The sequence below is a fragment of the Corvus kubaryi genome, unplaced genomic scaffold, assembly GCF_017639235.1.
Source record: "Corvus kubaryi isolate FWS band 111438036 unplaced genomic scaffold, C.kubaryi_AGA036_p1.0 37383, whole genome shotgun sequence".
Taxonomy (NCBI): Eukaryota; Metazoa; Chordata; class Aves; order Passeriformes; family Corvidae; genus Corvus; species Corvus kubaryi.
The window spans coordinates 1,995,154-2,009,817 of record NW_024581125.1 but is presented as its reverse complement, the minus strand read 5'-3'; the positions used below and the strand labels follow the sequence as shown (position 1 = coordinate 2,009,817).

The window sequence follows — 14,664 nt, the reverse complement described above, 5'->3', positions numbered from 1 at the left end:
GTGATGCAGTGAGTGGGAGCCCTGCAATGTTCTCTCTGTCTCTTTTCTAGGATCTTTTGAATTTTGACGATCCTTTGAATATTGAGGCTGCAGAGCATCATTTGCGTGACAAGGTGAGTCAGTGGTTTATTTAAGGCACGTTGTTCCTAAACAAATACACATTCTGTACTCAGCAGTTCCCAGACAGTCCTTTTAGAGTGGTGGAGCTGCTGCTTGAGGCAGTCAAGTGACTCATTGTATCAGCACCCAGTTATTCAAACAAAAAGTGCTTTCTGTGGGAAAGCAAACTCCACACAGTGGTGTTAGTCACCATATGCTGGGATTGTGGACCATAATGTGGTCACAGCCCCAAAATAGATGATCTTCTCCTTCTTGTGTCTGAGATTTCCCCTGAAGCTGTGCGTGTTCTGTGCAGCAAGCTGGTGGTGAGTTGGTTTGGCATGGTGATATGAGTGACCTTTACCTTAGAAGACCTGTGAAAAGATCCCCTTTTTCTCTGTCCAAAGGCAGCTTTTTTATTCAGACCTCTTCCATGTTGCATGTATTTATGAAGCCAGGAGAAATCTGGGCAAGTTTCAAGAACAGGAATGGGAATTTGTCTTTTCTTTTTACTGATCCTAATTTTCATGTGTGTATTATGGACTGGGCAAAGCAGAACATGGTCTGGATTAGTGGCCTGGTCAGCATATATGAGATATACTGCTCACCTGTGAACAAAAGTGCCAATTTCTCCTTTGTATCCATCTCCAAAATTCCATTGTGTTACACTACACAGATTTATTCCTCAAGCACATGGAACTCACACTCAGTATGTTCAAGATCTCTTGTTCTAATTAAACTCTTCCGACACTTTTGTTGAAGTTAACCTTTAAGATTGAAGAAAGCTTCCAGGTAAGCGAGTGTTGATTTGAAGAGTTCATTGAAAATACAGTCAGGCAGTGTACCTAATTTATCTCATTTTTTCAAGAGGAAGTACCAGGATGGCAAGTTATCTTTCTAGCTATTTTTTGATTAATGAGATTTCGTAGCTATTCTGGTATTCATCAGTGTTTGCAGGGCTGAGATGAGAACATAAGGCTAAGCTGGAAAACATTGTCTAGAAACCTCCCCTGGAAGAGAGGAGGTTTTGTGATTTTGTTGTATCATGGAATCACAGAATGGTTTGGGTTGGAAGGGACCTTAAAGCCCATCCCATTCCTCCCCATTCCTGGCCTCAGGTGGTTAAAATTGTTCCTGCACCTCTCAGCCTCATTGAGAAATTGGAAATCTTAGGAATCCACAGAAAGGAAAATGTTACCTGATTTAAAAAACACACCTCCCTCAAAACCAGAGGTGAGCACTCAAAAATAGGTACTGCTACACTAATTGCATGGAAGTTGTTTGAAGAAGTAAAAAGGAAGTTGAGTGGATTTTTTGACAGTCTTCTAAATTACAATTTTTTTGGAACAAACATTTTTTATTTATTAAATTCTTAGCAGTCTCAAAAGCATCTGTAAAATTCATATTATGCCACTTTAATTTTTTTTATTTTTGAGCATATCTGAATTTAGTGTAGGTGTTTCATTGATAGCGACAGCACCAGGTAGGGCTGGATTTTCTGTAGCGTGTTTTGTGGTGACATCAAAAAAACCCAATGATGCCTTTGTGGAGAGAATGAATAATGCAAGGGAGAGAAAGAGCTGCAGTTGCAGCCTGAGTTGTTTTTTTTGCTTCCCTCTGGCAGAGATGTCATATTTTATATAAACACTTTGTTGTGGAGTCAGACTGCTGTGGTCCCATCCTGGCTCTTAGGAAATACTTGCAATGCCCAATAGGATTAAGTATGGGAATGCCAGTTAGTTTTCTTTCCTCTGAGATTTGTTTCCATGTGTAATACAATTATGCAAACAGTGTATATGTAATATATGCTTGCATGTACAATATCTATATGAACAGATGTGCAAATGCATCCGTACAGAAATAGTTCTGTACACAAGCATCTGTGTCCAGCAGATCCTGCAGGGGAATCCTGGGAGTGTGGGAGTGTGTGGTGTGTGACAGCCAAACCACTGGACCTCGGGCTGCCTCCTGTGGTTCTCCCAGGGGAGATGACTCAGGATTTCACTGATGTCCCTTCAGATTTGAAATCCTGCCATTCCTTTGCTGACATTCCAGGCTGAGCCTGGCTGCCTGAGAGGGTAACAGCTAATCCATGCCTTGCCTGTGGTTATTGAGAGCTGAGGCTGGGGTTTGGTCAGTTCCCAGTTACCATAAATGACTCCTGCCTTGCAGATGCTGGAAAAAGTCACATCAGATAGCAAGTCCTTACTGCTGATTCTTGGGAAACAGCTGTGCTGGGAATGTTTCTGTTAGATCATGCTGGAAGGGACAGTTATGATCCCTTCCTCTGTAAGGCACCTCTCCTTTTTGCATTAAATCAGTGGTGTATAACTGAGCACATCGTTGTAGCTTCTGGAAAAGCAGCCTTGTTCTAGGATGTAAAATGATACAAAATTCAGAGCTCGAGTTCTGTAATTGATTGCTTTATTAACCTGTCTTACCTGAGATGTGTGTTAGTGCAGCTTCAGCTTCCAGTCCTGCAGGACCTCCTTTAGCTCCAGGAAGGAGCTCTCAGTTACTGATCTTGTTCCTTTGCAGCTTCCTTCAGCCAGTGAGCATCAAGTCACTTTTACAAATTATTTTTTAAAATAAGTATGATGGTTTATGCAGCTTTAGTCATTCTGCAGTTCTCCCACACACACCTTGCCAGGTAATTTTTCGGAAGGCCGTACAACAAATTTGGGCAGAATCTTCAACATCTGTTTTCACAAATGCTGGACACTGTGGTGCCCACGTTGCTCTGCAGTTGAGTCACAGTCACTGAAGAAATCATCCTCTCTCAGTGTAGAGCTCAATAAATAAGAATAAAAAGATGATGGATGTCTTTCTATGTAAGCTAAGCAGGGAGTTTCCCAACACTCAGTCTTCTCACACTGATACAATCTCAGCAGTTTAGTGCTGTGAGTTTTCTTGCTGAATTTAAAGAAGCTCTTGCTAATTAATGAGCTTGGACCACTCTGCATTTAGCACAGAAGTTAGTCTGTCAGTAGTTACGTGCATGGCCAGAGGCATTAATTTTCAGTCAGGTAAATTCCATGGATTCTAAAGCAATGAGCAAGTGTTTAAGTTTTAATGACTACTCACGTAGAAATGATGTGCTAAAAATTGTAGGATTTGCTGGTTTTTATACAGCAAACACACAGAGCTTTACTGATTTGTTCTGTGGCAGCCAGGTGGGCCAAACACTGAAACAACAGGGATAGAACTTGGCAATAGAAATCCAAGTGAGCTTAGTGCCTCAGGACTTGTGTATTCCTCATGCAGAGGTGCTGTGGGTGCTGTGTCTGGGATTTGTTAGCTGAAATCAAGGAAATACTTTCCATATGTCCATCTGTCATGGGTGGTTTGGGATGCTGCCCCAGGACATAGCGATTCGCCGGGATCCTTAAAAGCCCTTACATTTCCTAGTGGTGTTCACTTCTGCCAAAAAACAATTCAAAGCTATGTGTACAACATGCAACAGAAGATTCATTGCATGCTTTGTGTGGCTTAAAGTAGAAGTGGTGCTCCAAGTTTTCTTTAGATTTCTTCCTCACCCAGGCCTGCTGTGTCAAGAACCCTAATGCTGTGTCCTATTTTACTTCTATTTACCCTGTATTTGGTGCAATTCAAGCAAACTTTTGTCATTTGCTTTTTCATCCATGTGATCTGCAGTTGTTTCCGTAGTAGGAGAAGCTGAGTAACATCTCCCTGCGTTGTTTTCCTGCACAATCTTTCCATCTTAGAGGAACCCATTTGTCAGCATTCAGTGCTTTGTGCTGTGTCCTTGTGAAAGACTATGGTGGATTGCACTTGACAGGGAGCTTTTCTTCCTCCATGTGAAAATCCAGCTTATCATATTTACCTGCAGCTCTGAAGTGCCAGAACTGAGAAATCTAATGGGAATAAGCGTGTTGTTGCCAAGGATCCACTTTGAACACAAGCTTTTTTTACTTAATTCAGTGAGCCCTGATTTTATTTGCATCCTCCTTGGAAAGCAGCATTTAATGCTGAATTATTTTGCATAGGTTTGTGTGGAGGAGTTTGGCTCTGAATTGACTTCTGCAATTCTTTTTTTAATTTTTTGTTTTGTTTTGTTTTAATTAAAGGTTTCTCTGGGTGGTAGAGAAAATAAGGTTTGTATTTCAGGATTATTTCTGTGGAGATGGATTTATGAAGTTCATGGTGTTACGGAATCCGAAGCTGCCTCTTAAGGTTTCCTCTTAGGATTGTAATTGCCCTGCATAGCCTCAGTTCTTTAGGAAACTTGGCTTAAAAAACTCAGTCCCTCCTCGCAATTGCTTTTGGTCTTTGGAGATTGTTCTAATGAGTCTTGTGGGATTAATGTTCTCCTAAAATTACTTGAGGACTGTTGCCTTGTCTTCACTAGTGAGAGAGCACTGATCTAATTCCATTAGAAATTCCATCGATAATTAGGAACAGTTGCTGAGGATGTATTTCACTGAAGAGTTTTTATAACATTTCATAATTGTGGGCAGTTTTTTAGAGTCCTTAAACACCAAACAGTTCAGAATTTTTATAGAAGAGTCTTAATTTCTCAAGCATTGCCCAGAGCAGCTGTGGCTGCCCCATTCCTGGAAGTGCCCAAGGGCAGGTTGGATGGAGCTTGGAGCAACCTGGGCTAGCGGAAGGTGTCCCTGCCCATGGCAGGGGGTGGAATGGGATGAGCTTCTGTCTTGGTTTGAAAGACAGGTGTCTGTCAAGGAAGGCAGGAGCCTCCCTTGAAATGGAAAATGCAACCCCTTTCCCTCCGAATTATTGTAATTTTGAAATAAAGGGGCTTTCAGGCAAAGGTATGAGGAATAGGAATAACAGTTCTTCACTATTATTTATCTATATGTGTATAACCAGTCAAACAAAACAACAACAACTATGGCAGTAACAGCAAACACAAACCCAGTGCCAGCCTTCTCGGCTGTCAGGCCCTTTCCCCTCGGGTGCAGTTCCGCTCGCAGCCGGCAGGGGCGCTGGCGGCTCCCGGTGAGCAGGGCAGGTGCGATGGTTCTGTGGAAGCAGTGATCCTGTAGGAAGGGGCTGCTCTTCCTCGGAAGGTCCAGTGGTGGCTCTGTAGCTCCTGTCCCCCAGGAATCCAGTGGAAAGGGTTTTCTATGGTTATATCAGATTATATCCACGATGGAATGCTTGGTTCCTCCCTCTGGGTGGAGCATCTCACAATGGGGTAATGAGTCATGAGGCCAGGTGTTGGTGGGCTCATTAACAGAAGATAGTCTGGAGGGAGTTATCTCTGAGTCAGGGCATTGATGAGCCATTAATCAGAAAGATAGTCCAGAGGGAGGAGGAAAGGAAACACTGCCCCACCTGGTTTCAACAGAATACACTGCAACCCAAGACAGCTTCCAACCCAAACCAGTGTGGAATTCTATGAAACCCCCGACGTGACAAAGTGTCAGTGCCTGGGCCAGATACCTCCTGAGAACAGGTGAGCCATGGAAAGAGAAGGCTGTCAGCAAGTAAGTAATGAAAGTAACAAACAAACACAGATTTTCTGTAGAAGATCTTCAGGCATCCCTTTGGAAACACACTAAGTTGAATTCCCCCTAGATTGTCCCTTTGCATCAAAAACTGTCATTGCCCAGCGCAGCCTCCTCAGTTCTGGACCCTCCAGAAACAAGCAACAGTTTGGGATTGTAAAACTTGTTTCACCAAGAGTGATTTCCTCCTTGTTGGTTTGGGTTTTGTTTTTTTTTTTTTTTTTTCCCCCCCCAGACATTTAAAGTCTGGCGTGGGAAGCACATCTCAAAGTAGAAAGGGGTTCCTGTCCCTTGTGTCTCACCTCAGGTTTTATCAAACACTAATCTGGGAGGCTGGTGCTTTCTTTTCCCAGTTATTCCCCAGAGTGTTAAATACGGGAGCTGGCATATCTGTGATCTTTTATCTCTGCTGAAGTTTGGAGTGATTTTGTCCTTGGACTTGTGGTGCCTTTAGACAGCTAAAGAGTCCCAGAGCTCGCTGCCTCTGTGTCATTTCAGATTTGATCCTTCTAAAGACTCTTCCAAAATAGTGTCCTGGCCAGCTGTACTTTTATCCTCTTGGCTTTTTATTTCTGTGCTTATACATAATAAGGGCATAATTACATTTGGGTTTAAGCTTTTCTTCAAAATCCATTTCTCTGTGTAGCTGAAGAAAAGCATTTGAAACTAAATAATGCCTTCAGATTTGGATTCTGCTTTATCTCTTGCCATTGATCATGTTGAAGTTACTTTTCTTCTCTTAATGTAATTTCCTGTCTCAGGAGATCAGTCTGTTTGAAATGCTCTTTGATATGTCAGAATGAAAATCATGATATAAATGCCAGTGTGCCACAGGTGTGTTGGATCCTCTAAGCAGGCAAACTAACAAAAAATTCAGCTTGGAAGTTTAGGGAAAAAGTATGCATTATCTCTATTTCTTCCTCAGATCTTCTGGTTTAAAGTAATTAATTTAAGTGATCTTACAGTAGCTTCTTTGTTTCTCTGTTGTACCTGCTCTATCTTTGTTATCATTTTTATGTCAAAGGCATATTTGAATATTTAGCTCCTGCAGGGATTCTTCCTGTTCAGAAGACATCAGGTCTTTTCCTTGCACTTCCTTACCTCCAAACTGCTTAGATTCTGCTTTTGTTTTCAGTTTATTTTTGGCTTAGTTCCTTGAGGCTTAAATCTCTCTGGGAATTAGAAATATTATCCACTGATCTGTAGTGATTGTTGGCCAATTTGGGTGCAAAGCAGCTTGTTCAGATAGCAGTCGCCAAAATTGTCCAAGATTCTCTAAAAGACATTTTGATACAAAACACTTAGAGTATATAAAATAAAATAAATAAAATTTCATGGTTTGTGGATGCTGCATCCTGTCACTGTACATTTCAGAGGAGATCTTATTTGGGTAAAAAGCATCAGAAATAGCTGTAAACAAGCATTTTATTTTCCAGGTAATTGTGGATAATCTGTGTTTCTATGATGGGTAGTAGTCCTTGAAGAAACTGAGAACAATTGAAATGGTTTTCTTTTGCAGAGTATTCCAAAGCACGTGGATGGGTCAAAAATCAAATACCAGCTCTCTATTACCCAAGTTTATATCGTGTTTCTTTATTGGATTAGATCCAGGGAATGCATTCCAAGGGTTTTTAATGGCAAACTACTTTCTTCAGTGTCTTCCCTGAGGGATTTTTAAGAAATAATGCTCATTTAATTCATTCAGGCATTATTTTCAGCCCAGTTCTCTTTGTCAGACTTTTCACCCTTGCTGTCGGCGATTGAATCTCAGACCCAGAGCGGCAGGGAATCCGAACCATTTATTCAAAGCAGTGAGTTGGTTTTATACACTTTTCCAAGGCACAGTATTTCCTTATGTGACCTATCCCATGTTGCCACATCAGCAACACACTTTCCAAATGTCCTTCTATGGGGTGATCACTCGCTGTTCACTCATCTGCCAGCTCCCGGCAGGCTCCTCTCCGTAGGGCTCTGCCGTGTGACACCTCCTCCCGCCAGGGTCCTGTGCAAAGCCTCTCTGTGCCCCCTGTGCTCCTTTGTTCTGCCGTGTGCCTCTGCAGGCAGGTTTTACAGCTCACAACCCAATTCTACCTTATAATTTCCCTACCTTGCAAATGGTTTCCCATCACAGCCAGCTGGAAGTGTTTCCAAACATACTCCTGTAAAATTCTGTATTCAAACAGTGACAGTGATATATGAAGATTTTTGGTAATTGCTGTTAACGTTTTTTAAGCTCAAATGTCAAAAGTTGAGTGATGACTCAAGGCAGCTGAAAAATTTGCCTTAAAAAGAGAAAATCTATCAAAAACGTTTACTTGAATTTAATTTCATGTAGTCTTAAAAAATATATTTATATTATTATTGTGTTTGAGCTGGTGCTAGAGGAGAGGAAATGTGCTGGGTGTGCAAGGCGCTCATAAAGCGTGAACATTTAGAGCTGAATTCTTTTTAAGGGGTTAAAAAAACGAAAGTGTCAAAGTTTGACCTCTTGAACATGGCATGAAGGAGTGGTAAATCAGCAATAAACAAAATTTTCTGGATTTGTTTTTTTTTTTTTTTTTCTGGCACTGTGCTGGTGCTTGACTTCAAGGATTGCCTTGGTTAGCCCTGCGTTCATTTTGACAAGGTAACTGGAGAAAAGGGGGTTGGTTACAGCCAAGTGAAGTGTTGTCAGGGAGTGGGGCTTTTCCATGGACTCCAGCCCTGTGTTGGCAGACTCAGAAGGAACTTAATCTGAAAACTTCAGCTTGTCATCATGTCCTGCCTGCCTTGTCAGGAGTGTGAATAATTCAGTAACAAAAGCTGCAAAGCCTGAATAATTTTTGTCTGCTGTCTTGAAAGATCCTTGTTTCAGTAGTAAAACATTTACCATGTAACCTCCAAATTACTTTCCATGTGATATCATAGTGTCGTAGAGTGGTTTGGTTTGGAAGGAACCCTCGAGACCATTCAGTTCCACCCCCTGCCGTGGGCAGGGACACCTTCCCCTATCCCAGATTGCTCCAAGCCCTGTCCAGCCTGACCTTGGACACTTCCAGGGATGGGGCAGCCACATTAATTTTGGCAGATTTTGTACTGTGTCTTAGCACTGGAAAAAAATCAGACTATTTACAAGTTATGTGGGAGCAATTTAACAGCCCTGTCTGTTCAGAGCCCTTTAATCAAGCATCCCCCTGGGTTTCCTCATCTGGGAGTATCATAAGGATGGTGGTTAGCACATGACTCCTTCTCCGAGTAGGTAGAGCTCTCCTCTGTGTCAGCTCATGGTCAGGCACTCCATGTGCTTGGATTACAGATACTTATCCTGGAGGATTGGGCAATTGCTTTTACTGTGTTGTATTTGGCTGCATCAACAGAAATAAGTTTTAATGGTGCTGCTGACCAGAAGAGCCTGTTGGGCTGTGTGCTCCCCAGCAGTGAAATGTGAGCTGCAGGGAGCTGGGTTTCTTGCATTCCTGCACCATCTAACTCTGCTGGGGTATTAACTTATCCCTGAACTCAAAATCAGCCCCTTTCTCTTCCCCAGCCCTTCCAGTGCTTGGTGCAGAAAACAACAGCTGCTTGGGATTCTTTCATAGCATTGAGCATATGAACCCTGGGCTGAAGTCCCTCTGGAAAAAGAAATGGGGATTACATTTGATAGGGGAAAGAGTAAACCACGTCTGGGCAAATTTTGAATATTCCTGTTTTTCATATTCTCTGAAATTTCACTGATGTCTGCCAGCAGAGTTTAAATATGTAGATAATGCTGAAAGATTTAACAGGTGGCAACAAAGATGATCCTTTGGTTTAAGGTTCTTAATTGCTTCATCAGGAACAAAAATTGATGTTTTACCACTGCAGATTTGGGTTTTTTCTCCATTAGCTACAGGCAAGCCGAGCTTTTCACCTTGTCTTGTTTTTCCTTATGGTGTTCAATAGTACCTGTAAGTGATTTCATTTTGATGTCTTATATTATAAACTGAAAAATGGGTTTAAACAAAAATAGGTGGCTTTTGTATTTTCGGTATTGTGAAGTGGTTAATGTTGGTTTGCTCTAGAATTTGTAGGTTTGACACTTAGGTTTGTGTGAATAGAATAGGATCTGATGTTCCCAAATTGCAGTGCTGGCTGACCAAACTAAATTTAAATGATGGAGAGCTGTTGTGGTGCTTGGTACTATGTTGATGAGAATTGGAGTGCTGTGGAGAGGGAAATGATTCACCCCCAGTAGGACAATAGAGCAGTGGGAGGCTGGGCATTCATTTGGATCATCTTAGCCTGGATTAATACCCTGACATTTAAATTGCATTCAGTTTCTTATCCTTTCCCTGCATGTCCCAGTCTTGCTGTAATGTTCCTACACAGACAACCCTTCTCACCTGTTTTATCTCTGCTCTGACAAGTTCACTTTTGAAGGAGTAAATACAGACCACTTTCCTCTGCTGTGCTGCCCTTTGTATGTGCAGGTGCCAAAGGTTCCCATTCCACAGATAAGCTTAAGTGCACAAGGGAAGAAGCAACCAGTTTTTAAATCTTGACATTCTGCTTTGTATTTTTTTTATCTGCCTGCAACATAAATCCTTTTTCTGGCTGTCAGAACTGAGGTTGGCCTGTGGCTTAAATCAGCACTGGGCTGCACTGGCTGCAGTCACAGCTGAGTCTCTCATCCCAGGGCTTTTCTCTCTTACATCTCGGAAACTTCAACCCTACAGGCTTGTGATAAAGAGAGTGAAGAATGTTTGGCAAGGAACTCAGTGCAATACCGAGGTCTGAGTCGCTGACAGTGTCAGATTTGGGTGGATAAGCCACCCTTCCCTGAGGAGCCTCTGGCACTGCCTGAGACTGACAAAAAGAGGCTTCACCAGGGTTTTTGAAACTATTCTCCTTGTGCTGCTCAGGAGAGAGTTGCTCTTCATGGTTGGCAGTGGCTTAGGATGCGTGGCCACTCATCCATGATATATTTGCTGTATTCTACTGGCAATCCCAGCTGTAATTCCTGGGCCGAAAGGAAGTTTTCTCCCATGTGTGATTAAAGTCTATGGCCATCTTTTTAAAAATAGAAGCAAAGGCTGTCATCAGGAGGGTAATATCCTGAACAAGGCATTATAGTACAGAGAGCTGCTAAAATATGTGAAAAGGAAAAGAAGGTTTTTGCCTTATCCTTAGAAGCAATCAATTTAATGTAATTAATGTGAATTATTGTACGTGGGGAGAGATTCAGAACTGCAGGGCACTTCAGGTTTAAAGTAAATTTTTGATTAAAGTTTCTTAGACTGTAGAAATGCAGTTGGATAGGGGAAGGAGGGGAATCCCTCCATATAGTATAAACTAAACAATCTGGTCTTGAACATACTGAAATACAACATAACAGCAATTAGTTGTAGAACAGAAGAATTTCTGTGGAGCTGAGGGTGGAGGAAATACTGAGTTGACAAGGCTGATGTTTTCCTCCTCCATACCCCAAGACTAAAAATTGTCCTTTTAACAAAATGTTCCTGTGTTTGGTGTGTCACTGTCGTGTGGAGAGATGTGTCAACCCAGTGCCACCGTTGCTTTTAAAGCATTTCTGTTTTCTATCCTTTCACTTCTCTGATGAAAGTTGGATATCTGTCAGTCTGATAATCTTGAAACAGCAGCAGAATAATTTGAAGAAATACAAAATTATGGATAATGATGAAAGCTAGGAGCCTCTGGAAAACTTGGCAAGGCAGCTGTCAGGTTGCATGAAAATAATCTTGTGTTTTAACGTAATGCAAGTTAAAGGACGTGATAGAAACATTTCTTTCTTGTTCATGGCCAGCATAATCAAGTGAAATGATTCTGAATCACATTAGAGGGGGTGTTTGTTCTGTAGCTGTAGGTTTTCCAGCACTTCATCCTTGAGACATTTCTAGAAGGTGTTTTACTGCATCACTGAGGTTAGTAGGGACCTCTGGGGGTCGTAGTGACTCTGTGCCACTGATCATGGCCCGCTGAGCCCAGCCTTTCAGCAGGTTCAGTCGCCCCCACTGCCCCTTTACATGGTCTGTCCTGAATCAGTCTGTCCTGGAGCTTCACTGAAGTGAACCTTTAGCAGTTGCTTTGCTTTTTAGTGTTGGTTTTTGGCAGAGGAATAAGGCTTATGCAGTGATTCCACCCATCTGTCCCCTCATCCCGGCCTCCCTCTCAGTCCCTCTAGCTTCTAAACACACACATGGATTTCCATCAGATTTGACAGAGCAGCAGAGTCTTTACATCCAGTTCCTGTAGCTGTCACCAAAACTGGCAGCAGCAGCAGAGAGAGGCTGGGCTGGGAGGAAGGCTCTAGGTGGCCTCTGTGGGCACATCCAGCTCGGAGCAGACTCTGAGCTTTGCCCTGCCTTTGGCTGCTGGCCAGGCTGAGGTGGTGAAAAGTGCCAAGGAAAAGCTGTGTGGGTGTGGAGAGCAGTGATGAAAGTCTGCAAATTTGCGAGCAGTCAGATTTTGCTGTCTTTGCTTGCTAAACGTGTCTTGTAAAGTCTTTCTTTCCCGTGCCAGGCTTTCCTTGGCTGTAGGGGACTCCAAACTCTTGCACACCAAGTGAGGCTTTATTTTGGTAAAGAGAACTCCCTACAAGCTATTCAAACACCACAGGGTGTTCCATTGCTTCCAGCTGATCACAAGAGCTGCATATTTTTACTTGCAGTTGTCTTTTTTCCTCTTCCCTATTTAGCCACATTTGAAGTAATTAGTGGGCACACTGCTGCATATATGAATTTTTAGGGGATTTTGTGCAACTCTGAGTTTTTTCCTTTTCCTTGCTGCTGGCTCTTAACTCCCAACAGTGGAAAGATGTATGCTGTTCAAATTGCTCAAGAAGTAATTGAGGTTAAGGCTTTGAAGCTACTGCTTCTTCATTGTGAATTATTAATTCTCAAGGCTTACAGAAAGAGTGACATTGTAAAATTCATTGTAAAATTGTGTACTTGGTTACACTAGCTGCTCTACTTGCATGCATTCTGTGCTCCTTTTCATAGCATCTCCTTGGACTATCTCTTACCATTTTTAGTAGTTTTCAGTTCATCTGCAGACTGGATTTCTCTATTTTCAGCTCTTCCACATGATTTTGGAATTATTCTGATGTGAAGTTTGTGAGGTCACAGTCTTTTGTAGTGAGAAATTACAGTGGAAAAAAGGAAGTTCTTAAGAGTTTATTGTGCGATCCAAGGCTGTGTTAGAAAACAGTTTGCAGTGATACAGCTACTTCTATACCCACAGAAACAGTAAAAAACTCCTGGTTTAAAACCAGGAACTTCTCAGGCTTTTGATTTCTGGTCTGGGTCCAAGAATGCAGGATGCAAATTAGTATGTTTTCATTTTCAACCTCTTTGGTGTCAGACTTTGTCAAAAACTCTGTTGATGGCCCTTAGCTTAGGGAAGGGTAGAGAGCAGAAAGGCTGTTTGGTACTGGTCAGGACAGGGACATCAACAGAGCTGGCCGAGAGCTGGTTCTCACTATGTTTGCTTCGAGCTGGCTTTGTCAGGACCTCATTTTTTATGTTGTTTGCATTGTAGAATATTTGAGTCAATGTTGTTGCTTAAATTAGCGTGGTCTCATCCGTGCTGTGCTCATCGAGCTTCCTCTGGGCCGGGATCTGTCTCTGTCCTTGGTCTAATGTGAGGTTTTCCACTTAATCCCATCCCCTTGTTTAAATTGATAGCCCTGCACCAGCCCCTGACATCCTGAAATCTCTCGTCCTGATGGAAGGTAGCTGTTTCCAAACATTTGTGAGAACACTGCTTTTTATTTATAACAATACAAAACTGCAGTGATGAAAGTGTGACTTTCAGAAGGTGCTTTTAACCCTCTTCAGGTAAAATAAGAAACTCACATTTATTCCTGGCTGCTGAATCAAGTATCTCTTGCCTGATTTCTTCTGAAGGGGTTACAAAACACTGAAGAATTGTTTTAATTAAATGCACCCACAAGGTGTATCTGAAGAACTGAAGTAGATCTTCACCTTTGGCTAACCTCAGCTTTCCAAGCTTTTACCACACTGGAAAAGAATGTAGCCCCAAAAGGCTTTCAAGCTTGATGTGGTTTTTTTTGGAAGCCATTTAATTTTTGTTGTGGGGTTTTTATTACTCTCTGATTACAGCTTAATGGCTTATTAAGAACAACAGTTCCATCGCAGACCAAAAACATCTTTTCATAACAATTCTCCCTGTGAGTCATTGCATTTATTTATCTCCATATTTATTGCAGTAAATCCTTCACTTCCTCTGCACCCCCAACCACCCTGTTTGGTGTTTGTTGTTCTCACTGAAACCGTGGCAGCCATGGTAGAATACGTCTTTGTTTTTCTGCAGCATTTGTGCATTTACAGAGCTGCACTGGGGTTTTTCTTGGATTGCTTCCCCATTTTATGCTCTCTGTCCTTGTTACAGCCTTTGAAGGCTTTTCCCAGCAAGCACAAAGTACATTAAATGGCATGTGCAAATGAGCAACAGCACAGCTGCTAATTGTGCTAACAGATGTAAATAGGAAAAACATTACTTTTCTAATGCTGCAAGTATTTATAGAAACCATTACCCATCTTCCGTAACACTTTGATTATGGATGGAGCCTTTCTCAGGTTCACCAGATATGATTAAGCTTTTGCAGATGGTTTGATTTGCTGAGGTAATGTGGAAGAAATGCAGATGTTTTAAAGCTTTTGTTTTAGGTGCTTTAGGCAACTAAGTGGCTTGAAAGGAAAGCTTTTGCTTTGCATCCATCAGAAACATCCATGGCTTTTGAAAGGGAACATATGGCAGAGTTGTTCTGTGTCAACAGTGAGTCTGAGCTCTTGGAGCTGCATTCCCCACGTGCCTCACCTGCCCGGTCAGGTTAGTTTGAACATCATTTGCCTTGAGTAGAGCATGACTTGCAAAACCCTCTGGCCAGACTCAGGCAGCTCCCATTTCCTCTGTGCTTGTAATTTATCCATTAAGATCTCTGATCCCAAGGACATAACCTCTCTTGGGAATGAGTGGCATCCTCATGGGTGGAAGTGTGTTTGCAGCTCAGAGGATGTCAACCTCCAAGTAATTGGGATAATTCAGGTAATTTTCCTGAAGGGCTTTTCTGTAA

General features: G+C 42.1%; 1 protein-coding gene across 2 annotated transcripts in view; it reads left to right on the top strand.

The window, feature by feature from the left end:
* Nucleotides 1-14,664, top strand: part of UBE2F (ubiquitin conjugating enzyme E2 F (putative)) — a 55,460-nt gene that overhangs the window by 35,630 nt on the left and 5,166 nt on the right. Inside the window, exon 9 of one of the 2 annotated variants that reach the window (XM_042035307.1) lies at nt 51-113. The exons of the other annotated variant lie outside the window; for it this stretch is intronic. Coding sequence (XP_041891241.1) covers nt 51-113 — 63 coding nt within the window. The remainder of the gene's footprint in view (nt 1-50; nt 114-14,664) is intronic. 2 annotated transcript variants of the gene reach the window in all.